This window comes from Equus caballus, chromosome 6 (genome assembly GCF_041296265.1).
Source record: "Equus caballus isolate H_3958 breed thoroughbred chromosome 6, TB-T2T, whole genome shotgun sequence".
NCBI classification, from domain to species: Eukaryota; Metazoa; Chordata; class Mammalia; order Perissodactyla; family Equidae; genus Equus; species Equus caballus.
In genome coordinates, this window is record NC_091689.1 from 52,972,883 (window position 1) to 52,990,214 (window position 17,332).

Genomic DNA, 17,332 nt, shown 5'->3' on the forward strand with positions numbered 1-17,332 from the left:
CCTCCACCAGTGCCCTTCAAACTTGTAAAAAATAGCAGGATTTTTTTCATATGAAATCTCACATGGAATGCCAAATACGGCAAGAAACAGAAGCAAACCTCTACAAGCTAAAGCAGAGGGTAAAGAAAGGAGAGAGGATAGAAGGACCAGGGACCCCAGACACTGCCCTCTCCCTAAGTGGCCTCCCCCTTTGCCCACTTACTTCTCCCAAGAAGACTTTTAACCGCCCTCCACGGTCTAGGCTCCTTTTGAAATGTACTGATCAATCAACATGAGAAATTGCAAAGCTTTCAGCCCAACATTCAAAGGCCCCCCTAATGGGGCCCCGAATGCCATTTCACTCATTGTCCCTCCGCATCCTTGAGCCCCAGCTATCCACAGCCACATGCTTATTCTATACAGTTCTCTCACCACTCTTCAAACACATCCTCAGTTCACCCATGGTCTACCCTCTGCCCATCCTGTTCTTAGCCCAATATCCATCCACCGGTCTAAACCCTTTGTATCTTTCAAGGAGCCTTCATTCACCCTATCGGTAGCTCTCCATTCCTCCTCCAGCTCCCACATGGGCTGCCTGCAACTCTGTTCCAGCTCCTAGCTCACTCTCTGTTTGGAGTTATCTATGTGCATGCCTCTCTTCCTCATCTCTTTAAGATGGGACTTTCAGAAAGAACCCTGGCTTTTCCATCTCTGATTACCCCCTGCCTCTGAGCACAAACAGAATAGGTGCTCAATAAATGCTTATTGAGTTTTACCTCTGTCTCTCCCAACCTACAAAGAGCAGATTGCCCACAGGTAGAAGGATGCATGTGGACTTTGTTGTTGCAGGCCCGCCATGTGCACCACCAGTGCATGTGACCTGGAGGAGATCCCCCTGGATGATGATGACCCAAACAGCATAGAATTCAAAATCTTGGCGTTCTATGTCAAACAACATGTCTTCAAGAACACCTCTACTGTCATCTCACCAAAGCCGCTGAGAACAAGAAGTTTGTCCCAGAAAGTAGTGGCGAGTTGTTCAGAAAACGATTCATGGACACAGGTGCCGTGGCCTTGCAGAAATTCCAAATCCAGTGAGAAGACTATAAACCTTGCCAAGAAAAAGTCTTCTTGGAGAACACTCTTTGGAGTCATAGAGAAGGGGGAAGATGCACAGAGCTCACCTACAGAGGTCTACGCTCAGGGTAGAGGAGTAGCGGAATATCAGGGTCCTCGCAGTCGGCAGTCATCGAGGTCCCTTTCTAATGTGGAACAGTCCTCAGAGAACGAAGGTAAGCTTTTGAGAATTCCTTCCGTCCCACAACCGAATCTTTCTCTCCTCTGTGTGCATGTTCATCTCCTCCCAGCTAGTAATGTGGCCTTAGGCAGGCACTCATTGTGCCTCAGTCTCCCAACTTATAAAAATTCAATAATAATTGCCCTACATTTCTCAAGACTGAGTAGAAAAGAAGAGGATGGCAGTGAAGTGTGACTGGACTGGTTTTCTCGCTCCATGGTCTATAAATAATCTTGCTGCCCAAATTCCCAATCCTCTGTGCCAGAGACCAATCTAAAGGAGAGTCCCAGACAGGGGCTCAGGCTGCCACTCTTCCTAAGGTAAGTCAACTCACGTCTCTGGGCCTCTGTGTTTCCATCTGTATACTGGAACATCCCTCCCGCCTCTTACGGTGGATGGAAATATCAGGTAGCTGTATACAAAAATACTTTTCAAAGTATAAACCACTCTAAAAAAAAGAACTGAGAAGCATTTTGACAAAAATCTTCCCTCAGTGAGACAACATACTTATGTTGAATAAAAGATTTTCACAAAAGGCTTTATCATGGAGCATGGCCCTTCATCCACAGACCTTGGCATAAGCATCTTCTTCCCCTACAACAATGCCCCGTGCCCAAAGCCCAGTGCCCGATGCCCAGATTTTAAAAGAAACCCCCCCCTCCTGCTGGGCTGATTGGACTGTGTAACTTGTCAGTAATTAGTCAACAGGTGGCAGTAATGTCTCAATTTTAAATGCTGTGACTGACGTGGACAACTTTAGATCATTCACTATGATCAAGGAAACTTCCATGTCCCATTCGACAGAGAATTTGGGACAGGAGAAGTTAGGGTCGGATTATCTGGGGCGCTCCTCCTCCCCGCAGTGGTACAGCAGACTCCTTCTGCTGGGGGTGGTGGCTGAGCTCTGGAGCAAACAACAGTTTGGAGGCACCTAAATAGGCTTTTCTGCTTGGCCTGGTCTCTGGACTTTGCCAGGAGACAGAGGACGATTTTACAGACTCTCGTCTTCTAGCTTTCCTGAAATAAATGATATTCTGTATTTCAATATTATGGAAGTATCATTTGACCTTTTTTATTTTCTAAAACTTCACAAGCTCTATATAGATATACAGATATCCCTAAAAAAGTAGAAATTATTACTTCCTAAGGAGGCTTAGCTTTAAACATTTATGTACAGAGCATCCTCTCTTCCCACGTTTCTCTTTCCTCTCTTTCTTGTTAACTATCTGGGTGGTTAGCAGGTTTCATGTCAGATGTGACTCATGAGAGCCTTGCATTCTATTTCTATTTTGCCACATAGAAATCAGAGCTCAGCAGGTGGCTTCACCTGGGTTCTTTTAACTAAAGGTCACAATTTAGCCTGAGCTGCCATTTCCAGGACTCAGACACCAGGCTAAGTGAGAACTATGAGGTTATGTCCCAGGATGAAAATTTAGTAGCGAGAGGCCTTAAAAGTAGAAAAATGAACATCGACGCCAAATTTAGAAACTATCAACCCAAGTTCTTTTACTCTTGAATCTTGGTTTCCCCACAGTTATGATTCGCTACATGTGGAATGTTGCAGTTAAGATTAGGTTCAGCAACATATAGTGGAAAACTCAAATAACTGTGGCTTAAATAATAAAGAGAGACCATAAAAGAAGACCAAAGTTGGGTAGCCCAGGCCTGATATGGCAGCTTCCCAGTCATTAGAGATTCTTATTCTGTCCTTCCTTAGCTAGTGGCTTCCAACCTTATATTCCTTATATTCCAAAGTAACTGCTGGGACTCCAGCCATCATGTCTACATTTCAAAGAAGAAGAAAGAGGAAGCAAAGGAAGAACAAAAGGGTGTCTCCTTTCTAGATAATTCAGCTCTCTTTTAGAGAGCATTCTTAAAACTGCACCCAACTTTTCACATCTCATTGGTCACGCCCTACTGCAAGGGAGGCTGGGAAATGTAGTTTTTTCAGCTGGATCCATTGTTACTTCTGACACTTCAGGGGTCTGTTACTAAGAAAGGAGGAAATGGAAATTGTATGGGAAATAGTCTCAACTATATGGAAATCTCTCCCAAACTCCCTGCCCCATCCCTTTAAAACAAATGCCTCAGGCCAAAGGCTGACTGGCACCTTCCCAACCCTGCTCTGCTTTTCTTCTTGGCCCCACAGTGACCCCCTAAAATAGACTTGAAAGGATGGGCAGTCTTTCTGTTCTCTCCCCAACCCCATCCAATCTTCCTTTGCCTATCAGATGGGACCAACTCTGACGAGAAGGGAAAATTAAGGTATTCAAGATGGGAATCTTGACTAGAACTAGCTCATCTGAGTCAAAACGTGTTTGCTTTTAGTTTTTCCTGCACGTATTTCATCTGCATCCGTCCTTCCATGCCCACCAATTCATAGAAAATGAACCACCGTACACAGGTTAGTCAGATTGGGTACTTCTGAGCCTGCTAGTGGTCTTGTGATTGCCCTGCCACATGGTGGGGGCTGGAGGGTGAGGATGAGGGAGCTTGGGGGCCATCGTCTGCCTCCTTTAAGTGCAAGATGGGCACACTGTGACTTCCAGTGGAAGAGCCATGCGCTGGTCACCCTAGACAGGCTGCACAAGGCCTGAGAGGTAGAAAATGTAAGCGTTCCTTTCCCATCTCCTGCGGACACAAGGGAAGGCTCCCACTGGCTTTGGGCTCCAGCCTCTTGCCCTTTCCTTGCCAGGGGCCATGGATGGCCAGCATTCAAGAGGAGGCTGGTTGGGCTGCAATAAGGTGATTTAAGAGTGGAAAGCATATTTGGTTTGGTTGTTAAAATGGGAAGGAACAGCATTGATCCCTGTCTCCTTGACCTGTCCAATTTTTCTCTCTGTAATTCACTTGTGTTTTTGAACCCTATGGACGGAGCATGAGAAATATGGCTTTTTAAGGAAGCCATAGTGTCTTTTTTTAAAGGAAGGCGTATGGACACAGCATTAGTTCCCATGGCCTTTCAGTGAATGCCCCGAGGGATGAAGGGCGAGCACCAAAGCTTTCGTGCTATGGAAGAATCCAGGGAAAGAGGACCAGAAATCACCTTGGCAGCTCCACAGATGTCAAAACCTGCTTTTCACGTGACACAATCCCTCCCGGGACCCAGGCCTTGCCCCTCTCATCTATCCTGTTTTACAAAGCCCAGGACTTCCCCCTGGCACCCCCACCCTTCCAGCCAAAACCCCGCTCTGTCACTTTCTTCAAGTCTTGTGAATTAAATAGTGTTGTTTTTCAAACATTACATGATATGACTGCCCCATAGGGTATCAAAGCCAGTGTTTGTACCAGCTTCTGAAAGTTAACAACTTAATGACAAAATGACAATGCAAATTTTACTCCTGAACAACTCAGCGACACTGCCTGCCCTCTCCACTCATCCCTGACCAGGGGCAAAGCTGACATCTTTCACAGGCTATGACAGTCATTGGGCCAATACCATTTAAACCTTTATGTCCCAAAATACCTTATTCTATAGTTAGTTGTGCAAATAAGTGACTATAAATTCTGAACTATAAATTCTTGAAGGCCATGGGTTGCACTCTATGCATCCTTGTGGACCTATCAGCTTTAATTGGATGTTTCCCAGTAGACATTGAGGAGAGAGAAGACATGTGACCATACGAGCTAGGGGAGTTCCGAGTTTACTTGACAATGGGCTTGAGTAATGAACATGGCCTGAGAGCAGACATATTTCTCTTTCCTCAGTGACCAACCCCCAAAGGCTTGTCAACTACTGAATGCCTTCCTATGCACATAAGGGCCAGCTCTCCAAGATATAAAGGATGTCTAAGAAAAAAAAGAATAAAAATAAAAGCATAATGAGCATTCCCTCAAGCAAAGAACTAAGCACTCCCTTTTGTGTTTCCTCCTTTGCAAAGGGGAAAGGGGACCCTAATTTTGCAAGACTTCAAAAAGAGGGTGCAGAAGGGCAATTGTTTCAAGGTGGCAATCATTCCTCTGTGTATCCCCCACCCTTCCCAGCCTCTGCCAGGCAACTGCCAGTGCTTTGTGAAGAATGGGCCTCCCGCCTCCACACACTCCCAGGCAGTTTCCTCTCACTCTGGGCTGGTCTTTTCATTTCCGGCAACTGTGCATACCAATGAGCTAGACAAGGTTCTTCTGAGAGGGGCCTCTCAGCATCATTTTGTCTTGTTTCAGCTGTGGATCCCAAAGTTGTCTCCATTGCCAACCGAGTTGCTGAAATTGTTTATTCCTGGCCGCCTCCAGAAGAACCCCGGAAGAATGGAAGACGCGCCAAGCTTGACGGGTCTATTAAACTGGGTTACCCCCCTCAGCCCGAGTGCTCCCAGTCTACAGCTGCAAGCGCCAAGAAAGGTAAACTTCCCTTCTGAGTGTTCGTGTGGGGTTGGATGTTTGCCAGGCAGAGGTATATGAGCATTTATGGATTTATTTAGCTCAGGGCTCTGCAACTGGAGAATCTCTGCTGACCCGGACCAAGGGCATGACAGCAACGTGCTGGAGGCAGTGGCCTCTAGTTTAAGAGACCAGCCCAAGCTCAGGTGTGTGTGCCAGGAGATTGAAGCAACATACCCAGCTCACCACTAAGTCCAAAGAAAAGTCTCCCGCTGAGGGAGAGGGGCAAGTACAGAGCATGCACTCAACCTTGTCCACAGGGGGAAATGCAGTATTAGATGTGACCATGGTAGCAATGGCCAAGGACCAGTTTGCTCATGGGAGTACTTGGGGTGTAGATGGAATGTCCACCCAGAGATTTGTAATTTAATATTGCCTTGTGTTCCTGTGAAAAAGAAGCGGGTTGTCAGACACCAGGTCTGGTGCAGAATATGAAGCAGAACTGAGAAGTAGTGACCCAACTGGGTCAGTTGTCACCAAAACAGTAGCAATAGCTAGGACTGTAGATCCCATCAGACTGGCAGGACTTCCGGAGCTGAGGGGAACAGGACCAAGTGCCACAGGAAGAGAATTTCAGTCCCAAATCTCTCACTAACCATGGCCCTCGCTCATGGCTCTTTCCTCAAATTCCAGTGGAGGATGAGGAGCAAAGGTGACATATCACATGACATGTCACAAAGGTGGCATGCTGGTTGGCAGCATGCCAAAGCACAAGGCAAAAGTCCTCCCTCCAAAGGTATTGCTGTCTCCCAAACCCGGAAGCAGAGTGGTGGGTCTGTCCACCCGGTGCTGTACTATTGGAACCACAAACTATGCCAGGGCCTAGAGAGAGGAGCCAGAGGAGAGGAGAGCCCTCTGAGTCTGAGAAAAACAAAGCATCTCCACTTATCGCCATCTCATGTGTGCTGGGCAAGGTGAAGCAACACCCCAAACCAAGCTAAAGCTAAGACTCTCATCCTCTGTGCATGTGAGAAATTCGGGCCACTCTTACAGCAACGTTCCCAGACAGGGGCAGCAGCAGGTAAAATCTACACATGGGCGATGGAAACACACATTCTTTCTTCTCCCAGGTGACTTCAGTCTCAGACTTCCCACCTACCTCTTACCTTGCCCTTCAAGAGACCTTCTTGGGACGTGATGTGCTGGATTAATTTCCTGGCACCTCTTTCCCTCTTACCTGGGACAAACATGAGGACTCAGTGACTTCAGAGATTGTGCCAACAGCAAAAAAGTGCTGTTCTCTCTGTAACTGGCTTTTCTGTTTGGATTCTGTTCTATAGCAATGACCATTTTCATCAAATTTAGTTGTTAGCATGTTTTCAGACAAGAACAATCATACGCCACCTCCCCCATTCCACTGCACACACAACACACCAACTGTGGCCATCTTTCTATCTGCCGTGTTAGGCTTTCAAGTGGAAGAACTTCCAAATTTTATTTACTTATACCCCACCTTGTTGTAAAGACACGGCATACAAAGTATAAATTTTAAGATAAGGTTTCGATAAAATAAATCAAGTTTGAAAGATAATGTAAAAAGAAAATAGCAGGAAAATGGAATGAGTTTAGTTTCAAAACTGCAGGCCAGGAAGACAGTACTGCCTCCTAGATAGGACCACAAATTTGTCTCTACACCTTCTAGCAGCTAGCACAAGGGGGAACATGATCAAATAGGAGATTTACGGTGTCCATATGGAAAAGCACCCTCTGTTCAGGAGAAGCCTAAAGACCAGAGAGATACTTCTCCTAAATATCTTTAAAGATAGGATCATATGTAGTGCAACTCACATCAACAAAATTCTTACAGCAAATGTAATGATGAATTTCATGGTGAGAATTGGGGGGCTGAGAGAAAAAAGGAGAAAAAAAGGAAAGAGGGCACTGTAGGAGAGGGTGTGTGGAAGGGTTTGTGCCTGAACAAAGAGGTGAGGCAAAATTTAATTTGCTAAGAATTACAAAGCAAGCACACTTCTTCCTAATATCTAACCAGACAAGCATTGTTACTGGAAAAATTTAAGATTTTTTTTTCCTTAAAAGAAATAACTGGAATTTTCCCCTGACAGATGAAGAAGACCAAAACATAGCCAAAATCGTTGAGCTGCTGAAATATTCAGGGGATCAGTTGCAAAGAGAGGTAGGGAGCTTCTTGAACAAATGTGATTTCTTTCTGCGCCCGCACACTGGGACATGAGAACAGAATTGTACCCCAGGTTGTATGCCTTTTCAAAGTTCTGGTTTCCACTTAGTCCTAAATTTTATTTCCCTTGGAGTGAAAATTCTTCATGCTGGCAGCATCTCAAAAATGAATCACTTTGGAAAACATAAGTAAACCTTCTGGAGCCTCCTTGGAATTTTTGGAAATGAAAAAAGTAACTTTGTTATTGCAAGAAAAGACACCAATATAAATTAAAACTTGCTGAATAGAATTATTAATCTAGTTCCCCGTGTAACTGATCCTCAGGGAAGTTTAGACTCTCGCATTTGCCCTGCAGCCTGGATATCTGTGTCCCGCAGCTGCTCAAGGCTGGCGTCCTTACTGAAACCTCTCCCTAGAATGTCTGGACTGTTCTTAGCAATTCAGCCAGGGAGGAGGGTTAGCGTCACTTGGAGAACTTTGGATTTCCTGCCATTTAGAAGTGGAGACCCACCATTCCGATAGGGAACACGTGAGAGTTGCCTTCAGATAGAGTTGGTGAGCGGGCCCCCACTAGAGTCGGAAGAGCTTCTGAACACAATCTCTTCCGCGTCCACCACCCGCAGACTGCTGAGTAGTCTCCTGGGCTGGCCTGTGGACCCATTCCCTTGTTTTGCCAGGGTCCATGGGGAAGAAGTCAGGCCCTCTGGGGCTTCTGCAGGAGGGGGAAACAGCACTAACTGACCAGCATCCCTACCCTAATAACAGCATGCTCAGCGGCTCCTCTCTCAATGCCTTTGTCAGAGGTGCGCCCTGAGGATGGTGCAGGAGGGTGAAGGTCATGGGAGATGGTGCCGAATGAGAAATAGTGAGAAAACTGGGGATATCAGACTAAAGAAAAGAGAAGGGGGTGTGTGAGCTTTGGGGCCATAAGTAAAGGATGGATAGGGGCGCAGAGGAAGCAGAAAATAGAACATGGTGCATGATTTAAGGACACCCTGTGTTTCCCCAGAACTAACATCAATGGGTAAGAGTTATGGGGCAATTGATTTCTCCCCATTTTAAGAATGAACTTTCTAGCACTTAGGGCTGCCTATCAAAGCCAAGGGCTGCCTTGTGAAGGAATGATCTTCCTGTCACTAGAAGAATTTCAAGTAGAGGCCAATAACCAGCCAGCAGTTCAGTACATGAACTGCAAGGGATCCCTTAGATATCCTCGAGGATTTTTTACATCTCGAAGGTTCTATGGCTCTTGGGACAACCTCCTTCCTGGCCTTCCTAAGCAGTGACTTGCAGTAGGTCAGGGAGCCCAGGGATGGGAGGAGGTATGAAGGTGACTCCTCCAGTGATGAAGAGAGATGCTTTCATTTTCACCCCACAAATTACCATTTTAAAAAACCTCACTATGCCTGAGGCACTCTCTTGATGATTTGGGGCAATACTTTCCATTATTTATGTGGAAAGCGTGGTTTTTGTTCCCTTTATGTGGTTCCCCAGTAAAGGACTGTGGTAGGAACACCGAAGGTCTGACTTGTGCTGTGTGGGTGTGAGTTCCCACTAGAGTGGGACAGTGACATGGGGAGGGGCCCCACCATGGCCACAGAGGTGAACAAAGCTGCCCATCCCTGAGAGCACATGTGGGCTCACCCTGCACCTCCGTGAGAGGTCAAAGAGCAGGTGCAACCAAAGCGGGCAGGGGTACTCTGTGGAAGGCGTTTCTTCCTGGCGTTTGATTCTTTCACTGTTCTGGCAGAGTGCAGGCTTCCAGCCACCCACTGAGGTTTTGAGTCTAACTTCTTCAACTGGTCACTGATTAGGAGCAGCCCATTCTTGGTGTGGAGGACGCTGGTCATTCCTGCTTCAGATTGATAATTCCCATAGGCCCCTGCACCTCCCAGAAGTTGGGGGGTGAGCTGGGCTCATAAAATAACACCACTCCACCAAAATCTTTACATAGCATCTGACTCATCCGCAGAATATCCCTTTTAGAAAGAATATTTGTTGCAAATCTGCTCAGCACATCATTCCTCAAGGACAGAACTAGAGGATTTTCAAACATTTAGTCCCTGTTCACTACAGAATTTCTGTTTTCACATGACAACCATCATATTAACAGATATTGCAAGGATGGCTTTATAAGGAGGATTTATGACACAAGCTCTGATTTTTCAAAAGAAGTAGAGGCAGTACTGATTTTTTTAAAGGTACGGTAGTCCAAAGGAGGTAAAGCAGAGAGACATAAGGTTCAAGAGAGGGATATAAGGGGCCAACCCCACGGCCAAGTGGTTAAGTTCGCGCGCTCCACTTCAGCGGCCCAGGGTTTCCCCAGTTTGGATCCTGGGCGCAGGCCATGCTGAGGCGGCATCCCACATGCCACAACTAGAGGGACCCACAACTAAAAATACACAACTATGTACCGGGGGGCTTTGGGAAGAAAAGAAAAAATAAAATCTTAAAAAAAAAAAAGAGAGAGGGATATGAGGTAAAATATAATAATGGAAAGAAATCGGTGGATTTGTTTGTTTGGGTTTTTTTTAAGTGAATATATGCACCTCAGGGTGTCTTCCCTGACGCCTCTGTGCTCTGGTAGCATCCTGAAAAATGACTAACATTTCGAGAGCACTTCTCCATGTCGGGCACTATGCAAAGTGTTTCACTCAGTTACTCTCTAGTATAAGTACTGTCATCATCCCAGTCTAGAGAAGACAGAACTGACGCTGAGAGGTGAAGTGATTTCCCTGAGATTCTACAGCTAGTAAGAGGTGGAGCAGGGGTTTGAGCCAAGACAGTGATTTCCAGGCTTTGAATTCTGTCCTTTACACGACCTCTAGCAAAGCACTTGGCACGATATTGCAATTGTCACTAGACTGTGAGCCCGTTGAGTGAGGCCTGGGTCTTAATCACCCGCAGTACCTGCCCACTGTAAGTGCTCAGAAAACGTTTGCTGAATGTCGAATGAATGGGCTGGTCAGTTTTATCACTTGTTTGTCCCAATGAAAGAAATTCCCAGAGCAGGAACATGCTCCATCCAGTTCTGCAGGGTGCTGTGCTAGAGTCCAGGGTTTTTCCCTTGGGTATTTCAGTGGCCCACTGTTGACCTGGGGAGACTGCCTCACTGGGCCAAGCAGCTCTACTGAAGGCTTATTCTCTTGTACGCAGCTGGAGAGAGAGAAGGGTTTGATGAACAGCTTCCAGGATGGGCTGGCCTACTCTGATTTCAAGACCATTACCGACCAGTTCCTAAGGGGTGTGGACACCAGGGGAGAATCCGAGGTCAAAGCTCAGAGCTTTAAGGCCGCTCTCGCGATAGACGTCATGGCCAAACTCACTGCCATCGACAACCACCCCATGAATAGGGTGCTGGGCTTTGGAACCAAGTACCTGAAAGAGAACTTCTCACCCTGGGTCCAGCAGCATGGTGGATGGGTAAGTGCATCCTATTGAAATATGAGTCTTCCCAGAACTCAGAAGAATGGGGTGGAAAGTTTTTTTTTTTTTTTTTTTAAGTGAAGGGAACACATCTGTGAAGCAGTTCTCATGGGTTTAGGACACTTAAGTGACAAGAGATTTATCCCATTGATGGGAACATATTTTTAGTGATTATCTTCATCATCAATAAATATTTACTGAGCTTCCAAAGGGCATGTAGGGTATGTGTGTGGGGAGAGAGGGACTGGTCAGCTGTAACAGGAAATGAAGAGATGTTGAGATATAAAATGTTTAGATAGATATAATTTCTGTTTTCACAAATTTTGCAGGCACTGGAAGTCTGGCAGTGAGACAAGGAGAGGCAGATACTTCCCCATCCTCTCAGATGCTGACAGGGTGTGGGGCTAACACTCATGCAGAGATTCAGTGTTCATGACACTTTGTCATTGCTGCTTGAACCCAGACATTTTGACAGGGACATTTCGATACAAACTAAAAAGCAAACAGTTAAATTTTCATCTGTTTTTAATTATCTGATATTAGGCAAAACAGACATCTTCACCCCTGTGCCTCAGCCTCAACCTCTCGCCCATCCTTTATCCCCATCCTTTGAGATTTCCTTAAAAGTGCTGTGTTCAAATGGCCTCATAAGGTCAACCTTGTCAAAACGCCTTACCCCAGGGCTTTAAATCTCAGCAAGGCTAGGGCATTTTTGTCTGTTCAAGTTGCTCCTCAGAAGACACACCTTTGCCCCTCATTATCCTTGGTCCTCTTTCCATTAGAGTGGTCCAGGGGCCAGCAACAAGTATGAGTCTGCTCTAGGCATGGCCAACATGACTCTGGGGCCTCCAAACAGGTTTAATCTCTTGGCTCCCAGAGGGAAAGTGCAGCTGATCTTCTGAAGTGCCCACCATGGTCTTCAGTGGCTGCCCATTGGGCTTACCCAGTCTTCTGTTCTTTCCTATTTTTCACTTTTGCACCAGATATGATGGCCCTTAAGTAGCTGATCTGAACAACTAGGGCTCTTAAGTATTCTAAATTTGAGCAGCCTTAACTTATGCTGAGGATGGATTCCACATCATTTCAGCGTCAATTGTTCTTCCGTCCACGACTCCCTCCGGTCCCTCCTCTGCCCCAGAGCCTTTCCTGACCACTCCAGCTCAAGGTCCTCGCCAGCCTCTGCCCTCTTACTAAACTTCACGGTTGCACCACAATCATATACAGGAAAACACCATCACTGTTGGGCCTCTTGATATTTTTTTCCAGAGAGATTATAAGCGCCAATTGGGTTCACAATGAGATATCATTTCATACCCATGGTATGACTAAAATAAAAAAGACAAGTGTCAGTGAAGATGTAGATAAATTTGAACCCTCATACACTTCTGGTTGGATTCTTTTTTTTTAATAATTTTTTTTAGTTTTAATTTTTGTTTTTATAGCAGTAACACTGGATTATAACATTATATAACTTTCAGATGTACATCATAATATATTTCAAATTCTGTGTAGATTACATCATGTTCACCACCCAAAGACTAATTACAATCCATCCCCGCACACATGTCCCTAATCACCCCCATTCCGCCCCCCCTCCCTCCCCCCTCCCCTCTGGTATGCTGGTTGGATTCTAAAAGGGTCCAGTCCCTTTGGAAAACAACTTGGAAGTTCCCCAAAATGTCAAACATAGAGTTACCAATTCCACTCTTAGGTATAAACCCCAGAAAATTGAAAACAAATGTCCACATAAAAACGTGTACATGAATGTTCATAGCAGCATTCATTATTCATAATAGCCAGAGTGGAAACAACCCAAATGTTCATCAATGATGACTGGAAAAACCAAATGTGGTATATCCACACAATGGAATATTATTCAGTCATAAAAGAGAATGACGTCCTGACAGATGGATGAACCTTGAAAACGTTATGCTAAATGAAAGAAGTCAGACAAAAGGACCATATATTGTATGATTTCATTTATATGAAATGTCCAGAATAGGCACATTCATAGAGACAGATTAGTGGTTTCCTGGGCTTTGGGGAAAGGGAATGGGTGAATGACTGCTAATGGATGAGGAGGTTTGTTTGTAGTGATGGAAATGTTCTAAAATCAGATAAAGGTGATGGTTGCATAATTCTATGAGTATGCTAAAAGCCATTGAATTATATACTTTAAAAGGATGAATTTTATGGTATATTTCAATAAATGTGTTATGACAAATAGCAGTTCTAATTCTAGTAAGCAAATAAAAAGAGGAAAGAAAAAAGACGATGAAAGTTTTTATTTACTTATTTTTTAATTTTGCTGCCGGTACCAGAGAGAAAATCTGTTCCAATCAGAGAAAATAGATTGTTTGGTAGAAATAATAAAGGGAATTTTCAAAGGCTTTAAAAGTTGATGGCACCAGTTCTTTATCATTTGTAGTTTCAATTCAGAATTTATTAGGTTACTTTTCCAGGTCATGATAAATCCTAATCTTAAGTCTTGGCCATAGTTAGGTTTAATTTGGAGCATGTAGCTGGAAATTGGGAGGAGGAAAAAGGAGAGAGAAAGGACTATTTTTTCCAAAGTGACAAAGAAAGAGTTGCAAAAAATAAAGAAGGATGTTGATAAAAGAATATTTAGGAGTTGATATGAGCTATGAAAGTGTGAAGGAGATGGGGATTGAGACCTGAGCTCAGTCTCCCTAAACAGGAAAGATGACATGAATGGCAAGCCTCCATGGCCTTCCATTGGCCCCAGGTATTTTGGTGGCTCTCTGGGGTGTCCTTGTAGCAGTGTGGAAGGAAGAAAACTATTCCCAGGCACAAGCTTTCCAGGAGTTCAGGGTTACTAACTATCTCAGTATTTAATCTTCCCAAGTGAACTGCAAATCTGGGAGGGCAGGATTACATATTTTATGCTCTTTTTACCTCTCATAATTCCCATTACACAGATGTTCAGCCAATACTTGTAGAATGAGTCAATCAATCAAATGAATGAATAGCAACTTTATCTACCAAGCATGCTGAATAAGCTACTATGAGATTTTAATTGATTCCTTGGCCCTTTTTCCTCACTGTAGAGCATGGTTCACATAGTTAGCCTGCAATCCTGCAACCTCACCCACTCTACAGCACTGTGAAAGGAGAGGTTTGCAACCTCCGTAGTCATTAACCTTGCAGTATCTACTCTTTTGAATTTTCAGTACAGAATCAAAGCCTTTTCCCATGGAGCCTGTTAGCCCTGGAAGTGCAACCTAAGTCCTTAGCTGACGTTTTCCTTTCAGGCATACCACAGATGCCAGTCACCTTTCCAAACCCTCCCCCAACCCAAACACAGTCTCCAAGCCTCAGGCCATGCCTGGGATAAGACAGCAGAGTTAACAGGCATATGTTTTCACTTCAACAGTGAATCAAACTTGGAATTTTAAGAATCTATTTCTCTTTTTCCTTTCTAGGAAAAAGTATTTGGGATATCACATGAAGAATTAGACTGAAACATCAGAAGATTTGTAATCTGGAATACTCATCGTCCAATTGTGGTCCTGTGTACATCAGTCTCAGCATAGACCAAGGGAGAAAATTAAAATGCACAAGGCAGATGGAGCATTGAAGTGTTCAAACACATTATTCCTGTGAGTCAGGAGGCATCAGGAGATGCCTTGTTCGTCTCCAGCTCATAGAATGTAGTAGCATGGTCCTTGACATCCATGTTTTTCAGGCCCTCCATTGAGTGTGTGAGGAAGTCTAGAAGGACAAGTGGCAATTTTCCTTTCAAATGTTCAGGACAGAAACCATCCTACTGCCCCTGCTAGCTGCTTTACAGAAAGTGTGTTACAGGTATTGGCTGATCTCATAAGGGCGAAATGACAAATCGTGCATGTGATTACTCTTTGGTTTCTGGTACTATTTATTTTTTAAACTACACTTGGGATGGCCTAATAATGACATTGTTTCAAGCTTGCCTCTAGGAAGATGTTGCTGTTCATGTTAGTAGACATAGCTCAAAGAGACTCTTGAATTTACTACTGTAGACACTAGTTTAGGGAGATACTGCCATATCTGCCTTTTTGACTCACTTCTCTGGGAAAATTCTTTGGCAGTTTGAAAAACATCCACTTGGGAAAAACAATTACTCCTACCACCCACAACTCTCTCAGTGACCCCACCTCTACTTCTCAAGGTCTCTGGGATTTTCTTTGTTATTTCTTGAGGTAGTGTAATAATTAGTACCTGGTAAAATAAATATGTGGAAAGACAACTTATGATGTGGAAAGAGAGAATGTTTACAAGAGAATGGTTAAAATAAGTAATAAGTAATAGTACTAAGATTTCTGTAAGGATCAGATGAGTTAATTCATCGAAAGTGCTTACAACAGTGGTTGGCATTTGGCGCTCAGGGTTCACTTACATTCACTATTAGGCACTGCCCTCAGCTCAGCTGAAAATTTCCTCTCCTCTCAAAGCAGTCACTGATTGTTTTTCTGAAATTGATACTGTTCAGAATGAGGTTTTCTAGTAAGTGAAATACGTTACATAGAAAATGTTTAAGACACACAACAATTTTAAAAAATACTGTCAAATTATAGAGTCTTACAAATTTCTGGATCCCTAGCATCCAGCATGAAACCTGATGAAAAATGGATGTTTAATAACCTCTGATGAAGGTTGATAAACCTTTGAATAAATGGATGAATTAATGAGACACACTTTCAGCTCTGAGGGAAAATTGGACTTATCTATGATCGCATGTTTCACTACCCTACCCATCTCAATTAAAATGAGTTATTCTCTTTTACTTTCTTCCCCCACACTGAAAGGCATAAATGTTGGGGATAAAGGAGTCTCTTTTTACGGATGGAGACCAGACCACCTCTTCTTCCACTTTGACCCAACCATTCCAAACTATTTGCATCCCCCAAATGTATTATGCAAACTTGCACCTCTGAGCCTTCATAACAGTATTTTCTCCCCTTGGATTGTTCTTGTCTTCTGCTCTTCTTCCCCTATTTCCACTAATGCAACTAACTCCAGCCCATTTTTTACAAATTTCCTCCTTCATTTTCTCCGGAAGCATTTGCTAACCCTCCCTTGGCCACCATGGGGCTACATTTGGATGCCTTTCCTCATAATGACGCTCCGTAACACTCTGTATATAGATATTATACTTAATACATAAGAATACCATAAGAACTAGTCTTTCACACTGGATTGTGAACTCTTTTGTAAACAAGCATTATGTCTAATTTAACTTGAACTTTGTAAACCTGATACCTGGCGTATTTTTAGTGTACAACTGTAGAGTCATACCCTCGCCTCACTGCTATACTCTGTAAATCAGTAAGACTGGAGTATGGCTCAAGTTGCATACTGTTTTAACAAGCTCTCCAAGTGTTCCAATATCATCTGTAGTTTCCAGCCAAGATGAAGTAATAGTGACTGAATTTAATCTTCTACTTAAAACAACTGAAAAAATGGATAAAATGTATGAAGAACAGTTTTCAAGATGTTGTGCATCAGGTAATAAAGGACTGGTCCCTGAGAGATGAGAAACAAAGTGAGCCCTGACTGCCCTGGAGTAGTGCAGGTAGTTTCCAGGCTGTGTTGGAAGGAGGAGAACTCATGCAGGTCTCAGCAGTCTCCCTGAAGAGAGAAGATAGAGCCCAGAAGTCCAGGAAGGCTAAGGCAGCTAAAGTTTGCAAGTCAAATAATGGAGAGAAGAGAATGGCACACAAAGCTCCAGAGGTCAGAAGACAGGTCCCCTCAAGTTTTCAGATGAATACTGATCAATACATGCATGTGAAGACATTACCGAAGGCTTGTGAAAGAACCACCTGAAAATATTAAGGGGAACATTTTCCAAAACTCACAATGGGCTGAGAGTAGTGCCTATTTCCACTAGTAAGAATGGAAAAATTTCAAAATTTGCATGGCAATAGGTAGAATACTCCAAAGAATTTTGCCTCAGTAGTGGGAAAAAAATTAGCTCTAGACTAAACATTCTTCTGATTCTGCCCAACAAAGATAAAGAGCAAGAACCAAAAGGATTAAACTGTTATCAAGTAACATAGGTATGTTCCAAAACAAAGCTCAAGAATCTTTATAGGATCACAAAAATATCCAACATCCAA

At 43.9% G+C, this 17,332-nt stretch overlaps 1 protein-coding gene and 1 non-coding gene across 4 annotated transcripts in view; one reads left to right on the top strand and one right to left on the bottom strand.

Moving 5' to 3' along the window:
• BCL2L14 (BCL2 like 14) overlaps nucleotides 1–15,462 on the top strand; it is a 40,999-nt gene extending 25,537 nt beyond the window's left edge. For 2 of the 3 annotated variants that reach the window (XM_001501285.5, XM_005610947.4), the window contains 5 exons: nucleotides 829–1,271; nucleotides 5,438–5,614; nucleotides 7,717–7,787; nucleotides 10,947–11,213; nucleotides 14,660–15,462. In XM_001501285.5, the coding sequence (XP_001501335.2) occupies nucleotides 829–1,271; nucleotides 5,438–5,614; nucleotides 7,717–7,787; nucleotides 10,947–11,213; nucleotides 14,660–14,698 (997 nt within the window). In that variant the 3' untranslated portion in view covers nucleotides 14,699–15,462. Of the gene's footprint in view, nucleotides 1–827; nucleotides 1,272–5,437; nucleotides 5,615–7,716; nucleotides 7,788–10,946; nucleotides 11,214–14,659 lie in introns of all 3 variants that reach the window. The other variant, XM_070269913.1, reaches the window with a different exon arrangement.
• A 997-nt stretch (nucleotides 15,463–16,459) lies between these two features.
• MIR8977 (microRNA mir-8977) lies at nucleotides 16,460–16,602 on the bottom strand. Its single transcript, NR_127983.1, has one exon. It is a non-coding gene; the product is annotated as a microRNA mir-8977 (primary transcript).
• Nucleotides 16,603–17,332: the final 730 nt, after the last annotated feature.